We start from the raw sequence: 23,023 nt of genomic DNA on the forward strand, positions 1-23,023 counted from the left end.
TATTTTTATCAAACGTAGCAAACAAAAATATAGCACAGTAACCGCAAAAATAACAATAATTTATTGAACTTGTAAACAAAGACCAGAAACGACGAGCGGCAAATCTTTAAAGCGCGCCTGTCTCATTTTATCCTATCACCCACAGCTGACAGCAGTTCTGTAATTTATCTAATATTTTAGTATGGTTGCCTACTGTCATTATTTTCAGTTAAACTGAAAAAACAAGCAACGCACTTTTGGACTGAATTTTCCATGTATTCAAAATCACGGCAATTTTAATCAACTCATGGCGGATATTTTTGATGGGAAACAAAGATGGTTGTCTGAAAATACTAATGCAAAACAAAAATAGCAACAACTGAAAATACTAATGCAAAACAAAAATATCGAAAAGCCTGCTTCCTCAACAGTATGGTTAACCACAGATATATCACGTGAAACTGGAAAAATACACAGCAGGAAAGGGGCATGAGCACTCAAGCACATCTCTGGACCGACGGCGCAAGTCACGTGATCACAACATTACAACAACTCGGTTCCGCATGAGTGTTCATCACTTTGCCGGCGAATTCGTTCGTTTCCACCTGAAGGCTTGATGAGGTGAGCAAACTTCAATGTGTAATGTTAAAAACCGTACACAGGAAAACGTATTTAATCTTTTTTATCTTAATACTACATAATGAATGAGAGTTTTTCGTAATGCAGGCTTGTGGCAAAAATGTAACGAGCTGTTTGGAATAATGGACGACGACGAGTACGAATCCTGCATTGAGCTTCCCATTTCGGCACGTGCTTTGGGAGTGCTGAGCAGAGCTGCCAAACGTAACGTCAGAAAGCAGCAACAGTATGTTCTTCAGCAAACTCCCAGATACCACAGGCACCTAAAGTCGCACTGTGAACAACGTTACCACAAGACCCCATTACCTCAAGGTCGTCGATCCGACTCTGCTCCCCCAACAGTGTGTCAAAGACGAAAGACTTCCACTCCATTTGTGTTACGTGATCCACCAAAGATCGTTGTGATTGGAACCAGTCAGGAAGGAGACTCGGAGCCGAAGGATGAAAATCTGTCTCTTCTCGAAGAAGAGAAGGCGGTGAAAGAAAGTGATGCTGACAGTTTGGATGATGTAGAAATTGTCTATGACCACCTGGACACAACACGATCAAGTCTGTTTCACACAATTGAAACGTCAGAGGTGGAGAGACCAAAGGAAACCATTGATACACCCAGTATGCAAAAAACAATGTTTTTAATTTTTGTTATGAAAGCTCTGTAACTTTAATTTATGATTAAACTTCTTTCAGTATTACAGCTGAAGTGTATTTGTTAAATTTCTTTGTTTGGTATGTTTTTTACTAGCCCTCAACTAATTATATTGACTTTGAAGAAATGTGCTGTTAGAATGAAATCTTATTTACAGAGTCAACTTCAAGCAACACCAACTGGGCTTGGGTCCAAGACAGGTTGGCAAGCAGGGAATCGACGAGAACCCGCCCTGAGTCATCTCTGACCTTCAGTGACTTTCTAGATGGTTTGGAATTACACTCTGATGAATATGACACTGACTTGGAGGAAAGCTTTGTTAATTATGATATTGAAGATCATGACCCAACCGGTGTCTGGCATTATAGAAGGACTTGCAGACAAAGAGGTTTGTATGTGTACAAAAAGTGCAAATATATTTTAATATATATTTAGACATCTTGTAGTGATTGTGAATTATGTGTTTGTAGGCATTACACAGGCCAAAAAGGTGGTGCAAAAGCTTTCTGAGGAAGACACTAGTTTTCAACTAAATCATAGGTAATTTGTAGCTAACTCTGCCAGGTATAGTGTTCAATAAACTCACAAGTTCTTCTGGTCAAAATAGTTTAAATTGCAAGTAAATTATTTTTGCCAGAAGAGCTTGTGAGTTGATTAAATCATAGGTAAATTGTATGTAAAGCTTGAAACATTTCTGTGTTGGATATAAAGTGAGTTTTTTTCACAATCCTTTTTATGTTGTTTACATCTGTTGAATCAACTGCCATTGAATTATTTGTACTAGATGCCTCAATGACAAAGAAGCCTTTGCTTTGGCCAACGGGTTGTCTCACAACATGTTTGTTAGAAGTTTAAACTTGTCCAACAATTCATTGAATGACAGAAGTGCAAGACATCTCTCAAATATGCTCAGGTTTGTTGAATTAAGGCCTTGTTGTATTGTTGCACATAAAAAGTTGTCTGGAGAATGCAGTACAAAAGAGATCAGCTTTTTCTACAGCCAAATGAAAATAAAATTATAATTGACAGTGTAAAATGTCAGAAATTTGTGCCAGACAACCTTACATGTTCTGTTTAGTGTCAAGACTTTTTGAATAGCCAGGCCGACCTTTACAAAGTCATACAGTGTATTGTCATCACAATCCTAGAAAAGGCTCGTGTCAAAACAAGATCCTCTGTTCATTGTGCTGTGTAGGGGGCTGTCTACCCAAGATTGAAACACAAGTTACACAACTGTTGTACATGTTGTCAAAGCAGTTTTATGTAACATAAGAAATTAAATGCCCTTAAAAGCCATCATACTCTTTCTCTTATTAAGTCCAGGGCTACTTTGGTGTAATAAAGTGTGCTTATACCATGGCCTTATTCATTCAAGTGATGTCACTCAGAAAAGTGTGCTTTTGTGACCTTGCTATCAAGTTCCACTATTTATGGATTGTGACCATCGTTGTTGAATTCATTTTGTTTGAACTCACTTTTCCAAAAAAGTGCTTGGCTAAGCCTCTGAATCTTACACAAAAGCAATCATCCACATTTCCTGAATTGTTGTTTTACATATGCCATGAAAGTATTTAATATTAAAAAAAAGTTAACAGAATTGACAATCTTTTCAGGAGAAATTCTGTGATTTGCCGAGTGGATTTGAGTCAGAATTATATGTGTGGAAACAGTAGTTCTTACCTAGCTCAAGTTCTGTGTGACAATTCAACCATTACACATCTGTGCGTCAGCCACAACAAACTCGGTGACAGGGTAACACATGCCTAAAGAATATTTAATATTGGTATTAGTAATGACCATAACAGTGCAACTGATTTCACATGTGGTTCATTATCAATGGGTTTTCCAAACATAACAATATACATTTACATATACCTTTGTTTTGTTTACTTTATAAAGTACAGCACAATTTTGTTTTTTATACGACTTTCCAACATTGGTTTCGATTGCAGGAATCATTGCTCCTATGTGAGGCACTTCGTGGGAATGAAACACTCAAATTCCTGGATATCAGCCACAATCAGTTCTCGGACAAATCAGGTACAACAGCTAAACAAGCAAATTTTCTCTAAATGTAGATATGAGTTAAGTTGTTTAAACCACCTTTAATTATTCTTGCTTCTCTCACAGGTCAGGCAATAGCGGCTGTGTTGATGGATAATAACACTGTGAGCAGTTTGAACTTGTCATGGAACGTGTTTGGCAAAGTGGCCGCCGCGGCGATTGGAAAGGCACTGAAGGTAGAAGAATAAATAAGTCATTAACATAAGGCGCACTTGCCTTCGAATCGTGTACTTGAATAGGGCACGTGTTGTTTGTATCCTCCATGAAAATCAAGGAAATTGTTGTGCGTTTTTTTATCCTACTATTTCGTTTTGATAATACTCTCTGTACCGTTTTAAAACGCTGGTACAGAGGTTCCCAACCGGGGCGCCGCAGCATTCTGTGTTGCCATTATAACTTTCAGTGGTGCATTGAGCTTTACTGTAGAGGAACCTTACGGTTTACTGGTATTGTAATACCATATCAAGGGCGCTAATTCTAGTTTAACAATTTGGAATCAGATAAAAAGGCCGAAGCAGCATTCTTGTTGGCCGCATTAGGTGCCGCAAAATTTTAGAAATTGCCCAGGGGTGCCTTAATCCAAGAAAGGTTGGGATACACGTCAGTACAAATTATGCCGTCCAATATAGCAAAATATTGAATATTCAAAGTCGCTATTTCCTACTCCTAAATTGTGAAATCCAACACAGGCGAGTTGGTCCCTTAAGGTTACCTACCTAACTAAAACTCACACAAAAGCCTTTAATTTTATAAAATATGTTATTTTTTCGCCATTTCAAGGAGAACACGGGCTTGCGGAGCCTGGACCTATCCTGGAACGGCCTAGGAGACGAGGGAGCCGCTCTTCTCGGCCGTCCTCTTCGTACCAACACGACGTTGAAATTCCTCTCCCTCGCAGTCAACCACATTGGGCCTTTCGGTGCAGAGAGACTTACACTGGGGGTTTGTGGAAGTCGAGGCAAGCGTGTGAAGAAGTCCCGTTCTTGCCTGAGGACTCTCATTCTGGATAGAAACCCATTGGGCCGGAAGGGGCTGCTGGTAAAATTTAACTCTGCTTTTATAGTTCATAATTTTGTTTGTGAGATTTACCAATGTAAAAAGAAGCAATAAGCCATCAATGATAAGGGAGTTACAGGCAGTGCCACTGTTTCAACCTTTCATGTCTTATCAGTGGAGCTATAGGTGACTTCCTAGAACCCAGATGGTCTTGCTGTAGAGATGGCCGACTAATTGTGTCCAAGCAGTCGCTTGGCCATAGTGCGTTGTCTTTGGTGGTTTGTGCGTAAATTGGTTTCCAACAGACTGGCGACGAAATCACCGCAACGTGAAAGCGTCTGACAAGACCGTTTTTAGTCATCTGTCTGCACTGTTCGCATCTGATGGGTCCAAACTTGTGTGCGTTTCTAGCGAGATTTAGGTGTAATCGTTCTGTTGCAGACCCTTTCGAAGCACTTGGAAACGACAGAAAAGCTGGTAGACCTCAGCATGCGGGAAGTCGTCCTTTCTCCTGATCTGTCAACCTCCCTACCAACAACAATCAAAACCAGGCAGATCTCAGTTTTCTACGAGGGCCAACCAGAAGCAGAGAAGCTGGTCAGTCAAGCACAATGACGTCAACGTATTAACTTTTGTTAATTTTCCGTGGTTTTCAACAGGTTTGCTCAATGCATGCTGCCACCAACCTGCTGTTACGCATCGTTAAGCAGCAGCGCGTCACGCTCATGTGTTTCATGGAGTCGGTGGACCGTGAAAACCGCGGCGTGACGGTCGAAAAGTTGTGCGAAGCTCTGCAGAAGGTAGATAACGTGAGCGAGGTGAGACAACGTCATATTGTTCCGTTCTATGTGCAAATCCCCAACATGTGCTGCAAAAGTTTGTATTTTTGGAAACTCCTGTTGTCTTTATAGCCAACAGGGACTTAGTATCAGATTTTTTTGACAAATCCTGGAGTATTCCTAAATCGTTAGTTTAACGTTTTTCCAACATGCATAGGAACATATTTTTGTGATTTTTTCTTTATCCACACGTCTGTATAATGTTCGACAGCTCTAGTAGTGCTTAAACATACTTCCCGTTAAAATGCACTGTACCAGAATGAGTAAAATACAAAAACAAATCGGATTAGTTCAGCATCAGCAACCATTTTGGAAGTTATTTGTTACCATTTGTCACCCATTAATTTCGTGTTATGCAATCTCAAATTTTTCTGGCGTTCCCATCCGTATATGGGTTGGAAATTTTACTCCCTGTTCACAGTTGAATAAGGTGACGTTTGTACACACGTTTTAGCTGGAGGTAGAACGAATACGGGAACATCTTCGTTCGAAAGGCGACTCAGTGGTAAGGCTACAAGACTTTATAAAGTTCGTTCCGAAAGCCCCTGCACCCCCCAAACCTCAGGCCAAAACCAAGCGAAGAAGATCCTCTATGCTCAGGTAAGACGAGTTTTTTTAATGGAACGCCTAATTCCAACGATACATTGAATCATACAAAGTTTATAGGAATGTTGTCATAAAAAACTGTTAAACATAATTGTTAAGAAAGAAATTCCGTATGTCACCATCATTAGCAGCCATTTACGAAAACTCTGACATGTTTCTGTAAGATGGAAATGTTTTACCTGTACGAAATCAACTTAACCAGCAGCACTAGAAACTTGGTAATGGAAGGCTCTTCTGGCAAAAAAGAAAAACTAGTTCGGACGACGTTTCGTTCGTTATTCAACTGACCTTCATCAGGACTTTTGTCCGAAACGTCGTCCGAACTAGTTTTTCTTTTTTTGCCAGAAGAGCCTTACATTACCAAGTAATATGCCCGGCAGCATCAGCAACAAACAGCACAAGAAACGTTGACACAAAGTGAATAAAAATATTTAAAATTGATATTTCTACAGGTTTTGAGGAGCAAACATCATTTTGCACTAATGTAGAAGTTCGAAGTCTTCCGTCCAGGAAAACCCGAGTGTTTGTTGTTATATGCACCTCTATTTATTCAGCAACAAGATGTTGTTCTCAGCGATTAGAAAGATGTTTAATGCATGTTTATTCTAGAAAATTTGCCTAAACGATTGATTTCATTTTTTGTTTCTGAGTTACATTTACAGCGCTTGCTTTTTGCACGCCAACTTTTACCTGATCGTAAACTGCCGATGCTATTTCTATCGTAACATTTTTATCCCTAAAATTATATGTGCCCTTCTACGTTCTTTTGCAAAACGCCAAACTATGTCCCATGCACTTGGAAGATATACTGTGCCAAATGTTTACCTACTGCCTTTACTTCACTGTGGTCGCGTTATTTAGATGGTGCTTACGTATGCATAATATCTGGAGCATGCACAAAACATTGTCCTAGATGAATTTACATACAAACCTTCAGAAGCTCCAGCAAACTGTCGGTGACTGATACGAAGTACATGCCACCGGATATCTTAGCTAATACTGTTTGACTTTTTATAGCTAACAAAATTCATATTACTGGTTCCATGCTTACAATAATCAGTGTCACGAAATTTAGGCACATGAATTCGGTACCATTTTTGCGTGAAATACTCGTCCAATAAATCTGGTTTTATTTTATCGTATTTTGAAACTGTCACCAATGTTAAACTTGCGGAAGAAAATAAACCGTCTTTGGCCTTGGGTTCTTTTATTTCCCGACCACCTTCGGTCTTCTATATCCCCCTCCAAATCGCGTGGAGGGGAATACGCGAAAGCGAGGTGGTCCAATATACATGGGAAACGAAGCAAGGCTACACTATAGGAGGCGGCGGTCACTTGTCGAAGCACTGAGATGGGTAAATATACGATCGCCGATTAAAAACACCACGGAGAGAAGAAAGAGATAAAACGATTCACAACATTCTTCGTCGACTATCTACATTGCTTTTTAAGTATAAGCGAAACAGGGTGGTGCATATCGTAGTTGATCTCGAAAAGCGGATGGCCGACGTGTAAACGAACGATAAGGAGATAATATATATGTTTTTTTTTCGGGCGCTTTTAGGTATTTACATTTTGTCGACTTCCGACGAGCGTTTGTGGAGAAAAAACACGATGGCGGCGCTTTATGTACAAAAGGGGGAATGGGACATAGCGGAAAATGAAAACTCAATGATAATCTTGATGGTAAAGGGTAAGAACTTTACTTGTAAGGCCCAGCAGGGGTAAAACATTTGGTCTCGTTACTATGGTTTGTATTGAGGCAGATCTTTATAGAAATTATATATTTACCGCCATGGCAGTCATCCGGGCCGCCCAAAAATCACGCTATTGCACTGCGGAAGATCTTATACGCCCTTAGAGCCTTTTCGAGTCTGACACAGAATTGATAGTGTACATAGCACGCGTAACACACCAAACGGCGGAAATTATTTCAATAGAGACGTATATTTGACAAAAACTGGTCAAGCGTATAATAAATTACGGTAAAAGTTTAACTATTGGTGACTTGATTTGTCAACTTGTATGCGTTAAATAATAAAGGCGAACGCAAAACGGCCTACAAGCAATAATTCAAATACTTGCGAAAACAACATACAGTTAGAATTCGATTCTGATTATCCAAAGGGAACGTAACGGTATTCGAATCCAAGAGGAATCGAATCCCCTGCCCCGAAACATTAATCGGGGCGATGGAGACATATTTTTCTTGCCGACAACTTCTAAGCACTTTCTCGAAACGACACGTGACAAAATAAGCGAAATCACTTGAACCTGGATTGGTCAACGGACAAAAACGCGAGCGCTCATCCAGTGTCGGATGTTAATCGCTCCACTCCTCGTCCGAGTCGTCCTCGTTGAAGTCGGAATCCGAGTCAGACTGGATCGCGTTTTCGCGCTTCTGCAACGCGCGAGCAAGTGCGCCGGCCAAACCCTCCTCGCTGTGAACCGGAGTGGCCGGGGTCGAATCCATTGGCTCGGTCTGCGAAAATTCACATATACTCGTTATGATAACATGTCGTATGAACGTAAAGGAGTTCAAAAAACAATATCGAATGTAAATAGGTGCGGGCGTTGAGCACAGAGACAAGTTTTTTTTTGGGAAAAACTTTTGGAAAAAATCTTTTGCGTAAAGAACCGATCTGGCTGCAAAACAAACTCATTTTTTTAACTTTTCGGTTTCTAATCAGCTTATTTTCGAATGAAATATATCCGAAAGTCATATAAAGCTTTGTGATTGTAAAGCTTTCACAGTGTGGAAATTGACGACATCGCTTAAACCGAAATCGTATTAGCTGCGTTTTTTTCACCATAAACAAGTATTCACTGAACACTCACAGATTTCTTTAGGGCAGCTCCCTTTCGGATTTGATCGAGAAGTGCTCCTCTTCCTCCACCTCCCCCTCCTCCTCCTCCACCACCTCCTCCTCCTACCGGTCTCTCACTAGACGTCTTTAATCCCGGATTCTGCAAAAAGAAACACTCTTCTATGTAACACGAAAAAATAGGTTTAAATCAATTTTTTTCCAAACATAAAAATAAATATGTAAAAAACGGTGTAACTGTGGACGCCACCATAGCAGAAACACTGACACATTCAAGCAACAGATAGTTGTATGTTTCATGACATGGAGCCGTGACACCAAATACAAAACTCTGCGTTGGTTTAACACGAAACACTCGATCCGCACTCACCCCTTGTCGAATCTGAGCTAACAAAGCTCCACGGCCCGCTCCACCACCACCACTAGGTGGCGGTGGCCCGCCACTTGGCGGCGATGGAATGCCCGCAGGTGGGGGCGGAGGGATAGCCCCTGGGGGCGGTGGGGGTGGTATGCCACCCATACTTGACATAGGTGGCGCCGGCGGGACTGAATCCATAACCCGGCTCGGGGGTGGCGGTGGTTTCCCTTGGGATCTCCCCTTGCCTGGCGGGGGTGGGGGCGGGTGAGATGAGGGTTGATGCCGAGGCGGGGGTGGGGCTGCGTGGCCACGCTGGGGTGGTGGCGGGGGCGGTGCTCCACCACGTTGGGGAGGGGGCGGTGGAGGCCCCCCACCTTCTCTGCGAGGTGGTGGAGGGGGTCCACCCATGCCGCCGCCGCCCATGCGTGACGGGGGTGGTGGTGGTCCGACGCGTTTTGTGTCCCTGGAACAAAAAGTTTATTTAGTTTTGTTGGTGAAAAAGAAACAGTGCATGCCGTCAGTTAACAAATAAAGGGAGTCACTAGTAACTAAAAACACCGGATAATTTATTTAGCGAAAAAAAACACAATTTTTTTTATCAAACCGCATTAAAAACCATCACTTTTTTCAATGCTACTCACTCTTTAACTGCTTCAATCCCTCCCTGTTTCTCTATAAAGTCGTAGATAAACTGAGCCGTCTCCTTGTCCTGGAGGTCGCTGTCCTTAATTCCTGCCTTGTTGAAAAGGTTTTTCACGTCCGGGTCCATTTTGTCCATCTGTAAAATCAAAAGAGTGAATAACGTATTGCCCGTGTGGGTTGGTTTTGAACTTTGTTTAATTCGCATAAGACTAAACAATGTTGTTGCACATCAGGTAGTTGAGTATATTTAGCGCTTTAATTACAGTTGTATGGTTTTGACTCCACTTACACAACTCAACATTGGCAGTTCGTACATATAACTCGACATCGTTATAAGAAATAACTCCAAATCGAAATCCATTCTTGCGATTAGATTTAACTTTGCAAACGCCACCTCTGAACACAAGCCTCCAAGCAGGCAAGGATACTATCGTGTTCTCCACCACAGCTCTTCCTAACAACGCAGTGTTGGTTTCGGAAATATCTACTTAATCCGCAGTGTTGGTTTCACGAATATCTCTTTGTATGCTTAACACTGACTTCTCTTGAATGCTGGACATTGAAATTTGCGTTGTACAAAGCAGCGAGTGCCATGGCCTCATTTTTTCTACGCAATACACGCATGCGACATATGCTTGCGAGTTGTGCGCGCTCGCGCGTAAAAAGATTACCGGCTTTAGGCGACAAAAAACGACCGCCCAGCACACAATAAAAGCGATATCGAACGTGGGGTGGAAAGTGGGATGATCGACATATGCCAACTATCGGTATTTTGCATTATCTCATAGTCACATTGCGTCTTCCCGTTTTGTGTAAAATGTGGCGATATTACGATTTTATTTCGTTTTTTCACGCGGATAAACTATTCCAATAACGGTAACAAGTCCATATCTTGTCTTGTTTGTTGTACAGAAGCGGCAACTCAGAAGTTTTACAATTAATAACGACAACAAGCAGTCTTAACACTATGACCATAAAATCAAATTTTACGTACGCAATGCTTCCGAAAATTTCTAGCTAGCACGTCAAGGCAATTAACTTCAATTACAAAGTGGGGCAATTTTGAATTGGTTTTGGCTGCGCACCAAACTACAATGCTCGTTTATTGCGGTGACGTGATTGCACATACTTGTAAGCTATGCCTGATTGTAATATCAAAAGCGGTATGTGACGATAATTGAAATGGTTTATATGCAGTGGGTTTGGGGTTTACCATGTTTGATAACCCTTATGGTTTATCAGTGCCTATGCCATTATATTTCTTATGTGTTTTCTACATATGCCTATTTGTTTTTTTCGCAAAATACAAATGATTTGATTTTGATTTGATTCACCACAAGCTTTGCGTCATTTCCTACCACAAACACGTATTCCCAACAGAAAGAACACCGCACCAAGTGTCGTTATAACCTCAAAGCTCTGTTACAAGCCAAGGCTCGATCCACCGTTTTGGCAAAATTTTACGCGATCACATGCACGGCGTTTGGCACGCGCATCGGTTATTAACCTCTGTCTGTGGTTATGGAAGAGGAATGCTGGTGGCATTCAAACTGACTGCGGTGCGTGACTTCCTAGAAAGTCAGTGAAAATCAAACGAAGAAAGGTTGTTGGAACGAAGGAACTTACGTCAAATCCTTTGTTTGGATCCCATCCGACGTGACCGACATGTCTGTACAAAAAAGGGGGAATTTGAAATGCGGTTATTCACAGGGAAACATACGTGGTTTTAAAACGAAGTGCTGGTTGCTAAGTGTCCGGTACATTTTATTCACAACCTTGCACTCACTTTTAACACAGTATTTTATACCAGATGCGGGAAATTTTATAAAAGGTCTTTATACAGGCGTTGTAGATGGGGAGGTAAAAGTTAAGAGGAATGCTCACTTGAAACCAGATGGGACTCCGATGTCGGCTTTTGTCAGTTTTCCTTTTTTCCCTTTCTTCTTACTTTTCTTTTTATCTTCCACGACGGGAATCTGCAACAATGCAATGTCATGGATGGTTTTGGAAACAAACATTTAAACGGAAACAACGCTTTTGCTATTTACTGCGTTTGTCCGTTCAAACATCGAATGAAATTATTTGGTGAAGTATGTAATCTTATGTGCTGCTTTTGCCATTACCCGATGTACAGCTTGGTATACACCTAACGACGAATCTACACACCACCGAATTAACCAGAAAGCTTTTGATGAGTACTTGCAGTTTTACCGTGTACAGCTTTGCATACTCCTAACGACGGCTACACATAACATACAACCCGAGTTAAACCACGTGTCCTTTTTTAAACTAAAACCCATTGTGGGCTTTAACATGTTTCAGACAAAAGGGCGTGGCTCTAGCCAATCGCACCACCAGCAAAGGCTGGAACTGCGTGCGAACCAGCTACCATTTCCGGTTCAAGACTTTCATTCCCACGAAGCAAAATTAATACTTACGTTTATTGCAGCGCGTGGTGGAGGCGCATGGCTAACTGCGTGGGCCGGGGGCGGAGGTTGGTGGTGTTGAGGCTGCTGGGGCTGCTGGTGTTGTTGCACTGCTGAGAAATGGCAAATCGTTAGAATGTTAATATGAGAGAACTTGGAAGTGTTGATTGTGTAACTTGCGATACATTGCCCGTAAAATTGCGCACGAATCTCGATTTTTTGAGCAATCGTTGAAATGGTGTGTTTGATTAAACCATCAACAAAAACAGTTTGTTCTGTACTTGGGCCATTGCCAGCAATCTGGTTAATTTTTAAATTCCTTTTTTGTTCCAATTTGAGGATACAACAGAGCCCTGCATTAGTCTTGCAAATAACAACATGCATCACTGGCCTAGATGTGGCAAAACAACTATTCGTTCACCCCCTACTTGGAACAGCTCGTTGTTCCCCTCCCGAAACGGAACCCTTTAAATAGAATGCAAACAAAACCCACCAGCACAAGGACGTTGTAACACCACCATGCAGTTGTTAAATACAACAGATAAGTCACGAATAGTTACGTTTTCTGACCACCCCAGCGCCGAAAGGACAAGTAGCTTTTGGCTACCAGTCAGACGTTGGCATTTAATATAGGGCAGAGACTCAAGCCACGCTTTCGTCAGAGGGCATGTACGTTTGGCTGAAGTCCAGATTGTCAATAATGTAATGATGTTTTTGCAAAACAAAACGGCCGGCTGGAATCAGAACCATTTTGCTACAATCAGTGAGCGTTGTTATTAGGAATCAAACATCTGTTTTTAGATTTGCTGGATAAAAAAAAACTTTGGAATACTCTACCATGCACAGTTCCATTATTACCAAACGTTGCGCGTATCAGTAAACCAGTGTTAATAAGTTAGTACAACACAAAATATCGCCGTAACCTAATAACACGGCGTATTAGGCAGTTAGTTGCAAAAACAGCGAAGCAGAGTCTCGATTCGAGTCGGAGGCCGCAAACGAAATCATGAACACCCAGGTTGCGGTTTAAAAGCATGCGGTCTGTTGACTGGATCGGAAGGATCACCCCAAGGGCATGCCATGGCCATCAGCACTCCTACCTGGCATAGGTGGGCCCGGACGGGGCTGGTTAGAGGGAACCCGTATGGACTGCTCACGTGACTTGGCTGTAACGAACAGGAGGGATTCGGATTTTGTTTTTTTGTGACGTTCAGGGAAACACCCGTGAAAATTTTCCAGTGCGGTTCAACATATTTTGTAAGTGGTGAACAAAAATAATGCGGGAAGTCTTGTTTGCTGACTTACAACGAACGGTCACAAAAAAGCGACAAAGTCACATTCTGACCACGGATCATGACGAAAAGCTCACAACTTTTCCACCAAAGGAAAAAAATTCCTCCAACTTAAATCCTCAACGCACAACAAGTAACCACAGGATACGAACGACCATATATTAAGAATAATTCTGCGACAACTAAACCAACGTCAGCGTGTATTCGGACTCATATATATATAGTTACCTTCTTTCGTTTTAACTTTGCGCAATTTTAGTATCCTCGACATGCTGGAAAAAAGGCCGTCGGAGTAAGCCTTGCCTCCAGTGCCCTTCGCTTTGCCCTCAAACATCTCGCATATCTTTCCCACTTGCTGTATCGAGTCGTTGTTAATGAAACTCGAGATCAGCTCGATGCGTTCAGTCTTGCTGCTAAAGGACTTCTCCAGGTTAAGTTGGTATGCGGCTTGCCGGTGTATGGTGGAGTCGGTGAGAGGGACCGATATCTCAGAACCGGGTTTTTTGCGCGATCTCTTGCTCTTACGTTTTCGTCTCTTTTTGAGATCCCCGAACTCTCCCCTCTCGAAGGCGCCGACGCGTTCCGCGACCGGCGTGGCCACAGGCGAGGGACTGACACAACTGGATCTAGCCGACGAACTACACGTGCTGAGTATGCTTGAAGTATTGGAATCACGATAGCGGCCAGTCTTGACGCTGAACGGTTTCACTGCACTGTTATTGGCGTTCGAGTTCACCAGAATAGGTGAGCGCTGTGAGTACTTGGACAGCTGCTGTGCTTGGCAGCTCCTGGCAGTTCTAGCGTGTCTGTTAGGGGTGGATCGTCGTGGAGATGCAGTTTTAAGCGACTGCGTGGGTTTTTTACGCCCTAGCGAGGCGAAATAACCTTCGATGTCCAGGTCAAGTTTCGACATGTCTTCGCGCAGTATGTCCGCCTTGTTTAACCCGTCCTCGTCTCTTCGCTTGTTGTTCTTCTTTGTCAACGGCTTGTCCTTGTAGAACTGGTCGTAGCTCACGTAATCGTCCTCCGATTCGCACCCAGATTGCACGTTCAGGTACAACGGGGCGCTTGTGTTGCCGTACGCGTTATCCTGCGTCCCCCCGCACCCCTTTCTAGTGCTCGACTGTGTGACTGTAATCCTCGGTACATCCTGCTTTCTCCTCACATCCGGACTTACTGACGGAGTGACTGTTCTAACATCCATATACGTGAGGTTGGTCGCAGTCGCTCCACCGCCGCTTTCCTCTTGGTAACAAGCGAAGGGACTGCCAGCATTGGTGTACAGCCAGGAAGATCGCTTTCTACTATCATCGTTGGAGTGGATGGCGCTTTCCACACACGCGTTAAGAAAGTCCGTACTCTTGGATACGGAGAGCTGCCTGCTGACGGGCTTGCTCTCATTTTGGTAAATATGTTCCTTGTTGCACGACGGACGATTGGTCTTCGCCACCTTTATTTGGTCTGTTGTTGCAGCCGTTGTGTTAACGGGGGTGGCTGTGAGAGTATTATCCGCGGACTCCGTATCCGGAGTACTTGGGTTTGATTTTTTTTTCGAAACACTGCGGTCAATATTCTTGGCTGGGGATTTCGCGGGTGATACACGTTTCGATTTGACGCAGAATTCCTCTGGGGGACTTGGGAACTGAAATGACTCCAACGAGCCGAGATCGTCCACGGATGGACGGGGCGCGGGTGAAGGAAGGGAAAACACCTCGTCCGCGAACGTTTCGCCTTCGGTGCTGATCACGGCTAAATGATCCTTGTCCAATTCGAACTTACACTGGTCGCCCAAGCTCGTAGTCCTGCGCTGCGGCGATGGCGTTTTTTTCTTGCCGCCTTTACCGCCTGCAAAACGCGGGGACGAAAGCGGCGAGAGCATCGATAACTTCTTGGCCTTCTTTCGCAGCATACGCGACAGTCTGGCTGGACTGGCTATGGTGTGGTAATGGCCGAAGTCCGGCATTGGGTGGATGGGCACGGCGATGTGTTCCACCGATTTGTGGTGCTCCTTGTGTTGTAAGGAGTTTGTGGAGAGGGAGAGGTTACGTCGGCGGATAATCTCGTTTTGGTTGCGCAAGTTCGTGTCACTCAGGTCGGTCTGCGATTGCCTGTCCTCGGAAGGGCGTCTAGCAGGGATGGCGCCGGTCTGTACGGCAACCTCTTCACTGCAGATGATGTCCGCTAAACCTTTGGTGGTTTTAACTCCTTTTTTCTCCAACGCGGCCAAGCGCATTTTGAAACTCGTGCGCGGGAATTCGGCCAGTTCGGTTTTTACTTTCATGTAATCTTTGTATTCGGGCCAGACGATTTTCTCCGGGGCCGCGGAAGACTTCTGCGCCTGTTTTTCCTCTTCCTCCTGCTCCTGCTTAACAGGCTCCTCCAACATATCAAAGCTAGACACGGGTTCCTCATCCGACAGAGAGTCTCTCCTCTCTAACTTCTCGCATCCAAAACCGATCATTGCATCAATGTCAGTTATTGGATCAGGCTCCATGCTCTTCCGAACGGATGCATAATTGCTCTTCCTCCTGAAGGATTGCCGCAAAAGGGTCCAACCTCCTTTACCTCTGTCAGGTGTTCTCCGCACCACATTCCTGTAGTCCAACGAGAGGCTCTGATTGGTTTCCTCGCAACGACAGCCGTACTTTTTTATAGGCGTTGATTTGTGGTTTCGCTGGCACCACTTCTGCACATCATCACCGAGCTGAAGCGATTCCGAGTCGCTTTCCTTGGTAGGGCTTTCGGCAACAACGCTACAATCCTCGGCAGTGGGCGTCGAAGCGCGACTGCGCGTGTCCCACAGGTCGTAGATACTCACACGCTCAAAAACGCTTTGGCCACGCAAAGGTAAAGAGTTGGTCTTGCCACCGTCCTCCGGGCTTTCGGTTACAGGGGCAGCGGCGGCTTTGCTTTTTTCAGCCGACTTTCTGTACGCCTCCATGGCACGCTTGTAATGCTTCCACTGGCGCAGAGAGCGGTTGGAGTCAGTTTCGGGCGTTTCGTCGCAGTCGGTGTCGGTCCGCATGCTTCGACTGCTGAGGACAGAGGAAGACCTCGACCTTGGCGAGTCCAATACCCCGCTGTGGCTTTGACTTCTATTTCGTAGTAACTCGTTATGTAGGGATTCCCCGGCCGGTAGAGTACCGGAGTTCAGGGTTTTCCGAATGGGCGTCACTTTGTCCTCCGGGGCTTCATCTTTGGCGAAGTTCTTGATTGCGCCGAGGGTGTAAGCTCTGCGCATGGCGCGAGCGGGAAAGGCATCTTCCAAACTGGCCAGCTGGTCTTCCTCCTGCTGTTTTGGGCTACACATTTCGTCGCTTGCTTCAAACAAGTGCACGATCTGCAGCACGCCGTGTTTCGCCGTCTGCTTTTTTACTGAGAGTTTCGTCGAGCGTCGACGAATCCACTTTCCAGTGGCTGAGCTGGGCCTCGAACCGTCGCCCCATCGACCCCCGCCGCTTGACAAGCGTCGTCTGGTCCTGACTGGAGTCGCTTTAGTACTGTTTATGACGTCACAAAGGGGCGGTGGCGAGCGCTTACTGATCTTGACCGGGATATCGACAGCAGGCGGGAAACTTGGAAGCAACGAGAGATCGCGTGGCCTTGCCGCACGGGATTTTTTCTCCAAAGCATCTTCAATGTCAGAGAGACTGTAATCCGAACCACCACGGTCTTCGTCATCACTTATTGTACTGCAATCGTCAAAGTCGCTTTCACGCAGATATCGCGCGTCGTAGCCATTATCAAGCACAGCCGGCGCCACAGACGTGGCCATGTCAGAAGTTTGTGACTACGAACTCTAAGGTATTAACAACTAACACAACTGTTGCAGCAGTTGTGATGAGCTAGCAACAGAAACAAACAAACAATCTCGTTGTAAATCTATTCAATACTTGACAAATCATTTCCTTAAACGTTTAGGCACAAACGCATTTTCTTAAACATTTGGCCACTTCACCTGGAAATAAACTTCTCACTTCCTACAAAGCACTGGATTTCACACCCAACTGTTTGATACTAAATATACACACGTAGTGGCAAGCCAACACGGTCTAAAATCGTTGCAACACTGCAGCACGGTCCAAAACAAATTGGCATCGAATAAAACACGTATCTCAGCCTTCTCGCGTGCAAAACACCACTAGCGCCGGCCAAAACGAGCACCTGCACTTCTACAGGAACCACGATACCAGCAATGCGCAGCAACAACCGGTCACGCCTTTCCAGGCACTCGCGTCAGTTGAGCCAGTGACCGAGCTTTGGCATCGAGCAGATTGGAATCAACCACGAGAGGATGTAGAACCTCTCAGTTCGTGACCGGGCCCGCATCGTGGATGTGCCACGACGTGGACGTCATTGCGAATTCCGACTGATTAATGGCACTAACGCCTTATGTTACGTCACGCCGTGCAAAAAAACGATTGTTTGCGTAATTCTCTGGGCCATATTTAGGTTTTCGGGGCGCGGCCGGCTGGGGCAGACAGGTTTTTTTTTTGTTTGGGAAAAGGACAGCCGCCGGACGGGTTACGTAGGACGTTGTTGTGGCGTCACTGAGCCACGATGTGAGCTGTTTCTTTTTCGTTGCTGCAGCAAGAACTTCTCGTCACCTTTTGACCGACCTTATATAACCGCAAGCCAAACAAAAAAAATCATTTGGCACGTTTATAACCACACCACATAGAATGGTAAACAAAAGGTTAAACACTATTCGGTATGATCTATGAGCGAATCAACTGATAAGTTCCGGGAACGAAATTATCCAGAATCCGACGCAATTAGAAAATCGACTGATTAACGGAAGGAAGTTTGAGAGTTGATTTTGGCGACGTCTCAGGGATTTCGTCCAACAACAATTAAGTTGTGTTTTCTGGATGACCTAATCCCATATTTACTTGCGCAGAAAGGTTTCGGGATGACCTTGCAACGAAAACATATGCTCGCCTAAGCACCTTAACCGAACAACCTTTTTACCAGATTTTGCGCTTTAGCAACTGGAGACCATCCACAAAAATTCCTTTAAACACGCGGACGACACGTTCGATGCTCAACTGTAAATCTCCTTGACCTAACAGTGAACAAGTCTAAGAAACGCGTCCAGATGCAGCGCCTCCGCAGTTGTGCTTTGCGACAAAGCAGTGTAAATCGTCGTGTTCCCTATTTAAACCACGAGAGAAGGGAAAAGCGTCATTGGATCGCCACCACAATCGAGCAATAGAAAAGGCTTCATTTCCTGAACGAGGTGGAGACGTAGATGAACAGAGAGACCACCAATACATGCGTTCTATATTGGTTTCCACTGAATGGAGTTGGATAATTTTCGTGTCAACTTAAAGCGCCCTGAATTTCACATATGCATTGCCAGTAAACGGGGTCGGAGGAAAACGTATTAATGACGCAGGGGGTTGGGGGTGTTTTTTTGGCCAGGATTGCGATAACAGTGTTCAAACGGTGAATTTATATCTGATTTATGTCAAAATTATATATTCCATGATACGTGCTTAGGTCTCGAGTTTTACACTCTATCGATTTACGCAAAGACGTGTCGATAATTTACATTCGTGCCAACATTCCTTATTTTTACTCTCCGTTCCAAAAAATCGGCGCCAAAGAAGGTGGTAATTGGTTCGTTCCACCAACGAGCGTACATTAATCAACGCACCATCGACAGCCGACCCCCAGTCGGTGGAAAAACGGCATCGAGCAGCAATTTTAACTGCCTTCCAGACTCGTTAGGCGCCAATGGAAATCATTAACATTTGAGCCATGCCTTGAAAAAGGAAATACAGAAATGCCGCAATAATTTAGACAACTTATATGCAAATGACCCTTGTATATACTGGACGGTTGTTCAAAATAAACGTTTTCGAAATGCCACACATTCCAATTCATTTATTTCAGCTTCTACCGTATAATAATAATAATAATAATAATTTTATTTTTCCCGTCGTGATAGCAGTGTAATGCGCTGTAAACATGTGCAGTGAACTGACGAGAACCGAACAGCTTTGAACCGTAGGCGGTTATCGAGAAGCTGCCGGGAGAAGGTGGAGGTATACATAAGTCGATACCGCCAGAATACATAAAAACAAATCTGTGCCCAAAATACTACCGCACGACTAACGATGCACAGACTCCTTCATCACTACGTTTCTTGGTTTATAAACTCACTCCTGTGATATGAAGAAAATTCCCAAAGTTAATCGTTAAAAAAAAGCGTTCGCAATTTAACATAACATCTGGTTAAAGTGTCATCACACCCAGAGCTGAATGAAAGCCAACTTTACCTAAGTTTCGTTGTTTTGTAAGTAGAGGTAAACTAACACGAGTATAAAATACATTTCAGTCAGCGCATGCCCACAAAGTTTTTGCATTAGGATAATAATTGCAATCTAATTAGGTCCGTTATCTTCTTGCAATCACCTAAAACACATCTTAACCCTTTCTGCGACTGCAAGACTTTCAAAACAAACTCGCAATATTGCATTCATCTCAATTCTGCGCAGTCATTCGATCTCTGTACACACAACGCGGTGAACTGGCTCAACTGGCCTCAGCTGGCAGCAATTAAGCAGGGATCCGCACGCACGCAATTTTTCAGGCGCACAAAACAATGTAGAAAGCGACTTCGTCGAAATACGGCCCTCGGCCCCCATTCGCCGAACTCGCAGAGATTGGTCAAAAAAACTTCCGGCAATTAACCCCCGTTACATTCGAAGCCACTCTTACTCATCGCGGTTTGAGTGAGTCATTAAACAGTTGCAAAACTACTATATGATGAATTGTAATAAATGAAAGCGATGTTGCCTGCTAGGGCTATAGATGATTATGATGTTGTTGTTGTCGTGGTCACAGGGCTGTTGTGAAGCACTGCACACGCTACATTCTTCTGTAGAACGTACGAGACCGGAGGTGATGACCAACGGAACAGTTAATGACACTTCCGTTGACACACACTGTTGCGCACGAAAGGTCGAGGGCATTGTACATAAAAAGTTGTTTTCGTGTACAACAAAGAAACGAAAATAGCAGGTTGTGGTCTTTACTGTTTTACCCTTTTTAAATAATTGTCCCAAAATGGTTCGTGGCAAGACATTTGGGCAAATGATGAATAAATTTAGTGTCCAAACCCCAACCTTCCGTCTATGTTGGGTACAATGGGCTAACGGAAATGAAATTCACACTAAGATATTAGGAGTCGCACACTAAGATAGGACTAACTATTACGTTGGACGTTGACTGCAACTACTGATATTTGTAAATAGTAAATCCTACATCTTAAAATGTCGCTGGTTTTGATTGTGTGCATTCGAATACCATAAGCCGGGCCAAACATACCCACACAAGGAGGCAATTTTGTACAGGTCGCCTGGGTGTACAGCGTGGGCTTCCATGACCGACCTGAATAAAACGCAAGTCGCGAGGGTTCGAACCTGCAGTTCCAAGCCACGGGAGTGACGCACGAACATCGAATCGAAACGAGGGTTGAATTGAAATGTTAAGTGGTGCCGAGGGAGTGTGAATCGGTGGTGTGCAGTGCGAATTGGTGTTGATTCATTTCGGGTGGTTTACTGGTCAAAATCACGGGTCGCCGAATTATTTTTAGAATTTCTTAAAGAGTCTGGACTTGTCCGACGTCTGCGGGTGAAATAGTGGCGCCAATTTGAACGTTACATTATTTTTAGTGCCTGTTGCGCCAGCACTTGGCGTTTCTTCACTCGTTGCGTTGGTAATGCAATAAAAATTTGGGATTTTACACTCACAAACGTCTATCCCTGCAAAGCTAATAAACTACTTAAAAGCAAATAAACTTCTGAGCTTAACGTGTTGTCGTAGGCTGGCAATTCAGTGGTTTAAATTCTGAAAGTAGCAAAAAAAACAATCACAAAACAAGCCACAACGTTCTCCTATCATAAACTGTGGCTTAATAATTCCCACACACGACTGAGCAACTCAATCACAATTTTAGTTCTAACTCAAGACTGGTCCCCACTTGAACAAAAAAAACATTTCTTACAGAAAAATACAACACCATCTAGTTTCCAAACACAACATATATATAAAAATTCAACCTAACGCTGGAAAACGCTATACGATGTTTCAATCACACAAGTTATGACAGAAACGACGTGGGTTCGGAACTACAGACCTCCGAACATTAAACGACTCTGAATCGTTGACAGACGAAACGAGGAGGTTTTGATTTCCCGAGCAACACCAACTGTAAACACAAAACGAGTCGTCGCGATGAGTAGTGTGCGCAAACCGACCCACATCTCCTAATATTCGTTTCCGCTTCAGCCGAGACTGCCAAGAAACTTTTTGTAAACAAACACCGAATTTGTTGAGGCTGTTGACCGCTTGCGTTTCTTAACTAAACGAATCCAACTGATATAAACTCAGCTCTGAGGTGTGGAAATTGGCATGATTACATTTTTGCGTTAAATTACAAGCGAAACATAAACAGCCGCACGGGCGACTAAATGTTTTAGATTGTAAATAAATATTAACCCAAAGACCGCAGTTGTTCAAGACTATTTACATTTATTCATTAAATATTGCTGACATAACCTCAACTCCAGGTTGAAAAAAAAATAGTGGAATACCTAAAATTCCAACGGTAAACTATATGCAAAACATATATAGGCGTAGCTGTAGAAGCAAACAATGCGTCTTAGATTGTGAACAAATTAGAAAAGTTTTTTACAATCAATTAAAAGACCCTGAAACCGGCACCCACCACCACACAATTTCATAAAATCTAGCCTGCATTTAGAAAATGAGGACCGCGCCTAACGCCTGCATCCAAATAAGACGAACACTCGGTTTTGCCCGAAAAAAACATTGTCGATCGCGGCGAACGCGCAAGGCACACCGGAAGTAATTGTCCTATCACAATTCAACTGCACTGTGACGTCACAATGGGAACGAGTCGCCGCCGGATGTGGCAAATCTACCGGCTTGTGACATGGGTCTCTCTTGCTGTTTCACGATTTTGCCACCATTAATATTAGAGCAAAAAGGGCAAATTTGCAAACACGGTATAGCGTATCAAGTACACAAGATCAAAGGTCGGCAACCTTCGGGACCTTTTTGCACTAACTTGAACAAAAAAAACGTCGAAAAACGTACGAATTTGTTTATCAAAATGAAATTTCCTCTCTGTGGAGTCAGAACTAAGAAAAGAGTAAATTTCTGGATTTTTGATGACTTTGACATATTTAATCAGTCATTTTCCCGACAGTGCTAACACCTCACAACTAGTCTGTTAGATTCACATTAATATTTTAAATTTTCTGGTTAAAAACGGAGACTTCAAACAAACTAGACACCACAAAAACAATTCAGGAATTTGTTAACATAACTTGGTATCAGCCTGGATTTAATTAGTTTAATATTAGAGTCGCTGAACACTGCTTAACTCCACATTGACACCTAGAGGATAATATGCGGTTGCTCGGAATGCAAATTTTCACCTTTTTTCGCCAGGCTTTCGTAAGTGCAACCTTTCACAAACTTTTCTTTCAGGAAATTATTTGAGTTTGTTGTGGCTGTGAACACAAGAGTTTAATATAAGTGGATTATATGCTGTTTTGGAGGAATAGCCTGCTCGTTTCGCATGAAGGTACAAGAACGGCGGATAGCTAGGTGTGGAAATGAGTTCGTAACGCGGGGGTATAGAGTGACGTTGTTTGTTTCGTCTTTGGCAAAGGA

At 43.6% G+C, this 23,023-nt stretch overlaps 2 protein-coding genes across 4 annotated transcripts; one reads left to right on the forward strand and one right to left on the reverse strand.

Moving 5' to 3' along the window:
* The first annotated feature begins 507 nt into the window (after positions 1 to 507).
* Positions 508 to 6,969, forward strand: LOC145903822 (uncharacterized). The gene is made up of 13 exons (XM_082991984.1): positions 508 to 600; positions 706 to 1,230; positions 1,422 to 1,652; positions 1,735 to 1,804; positions 2,049 to 2,177; positions 2,878 to 3,016; positions 3,217 to 3,304; positions 3,395 to 3,504; positions 4,109 to 4,366; positions 4,766 to 4,921; positions 4,984 to 5,142; positions 5,618 to 5,763; positions 6,222 to 6,969. The coding sequence occupies exons 2-13, from the start codon at positions 741 to 743 to the stop codon at positions 6,226 to 6,228; spliced, it is 1,983 nt and encodes a 660-aa protein (XP_082848110.1). The 5' UTR covers positions 508 to 600; positions 706 to 740; the 3' UTR covers positions 6,229 to 6,969.
* A 129-nt stretch (positions 6,970 to 7,098) lies between these two features.
* Positions 7,099 to 17,659, reverse strand: LOC145903820 (uncharacterized). 3 transcript variants are annotated; one of them, XM_082991981.1, is made up of 9 exons: positions 13,541 to 17,659; positions 13,121 to 13,186; positions 12,033 to 12,133; positions 11,479 to 11,570; positions 11,221 to 11,263; positions 9,594 to 9,730; positions 8,965 to 9,415; positions 8,608 to 8,736; positions 7,099 to 8,251 (listed from the first exon to the last, which is right to left on the reverse strand). In XM_082991981.1, exons 1-9 carry the CDS (start codon positions 17,085 to 17,087, stop codon positions 8,093 to 8,095), a joined length of 4,725 nt encoding a protein of 1,574 aa, XP_082848107.1. In that variant the 5' UTR covers positions 17,088 to 17,659; the 3' UTR covers positions 7,099 to 8,092. The 3 variants fall into 3 exon arrangements, with proteins under 3 accessions (XP_082848107.1, XP_082848109.1, XP_082848108.1); XM_082991983.1 differs by lacking the exon at positions 13,121 to 13,186 and having other exon boundaries at positions 12,033 to 12,130; XM_082991982.1 differs by lacking the exon at positions 13,121 to 13,186.
* Positions 17,660 to 23,023: the final 5,364 nt, after the last annotated feature.

The sequence above is a fragment of the Ascidia mentula genome, chromosome 5 (assembly GCF_947561715.1).
Source record: "Ascidia mentula chromosome 5, kaAscMent1.1, whole genome shotgun sequence".
Classification (NCBI taxonomy): Eukaryota; Metazoa; Chordata; class Ascidiacea; order Phlebobranchia; family Ascidiidae; genus Ascidia; species Ascidia mentula.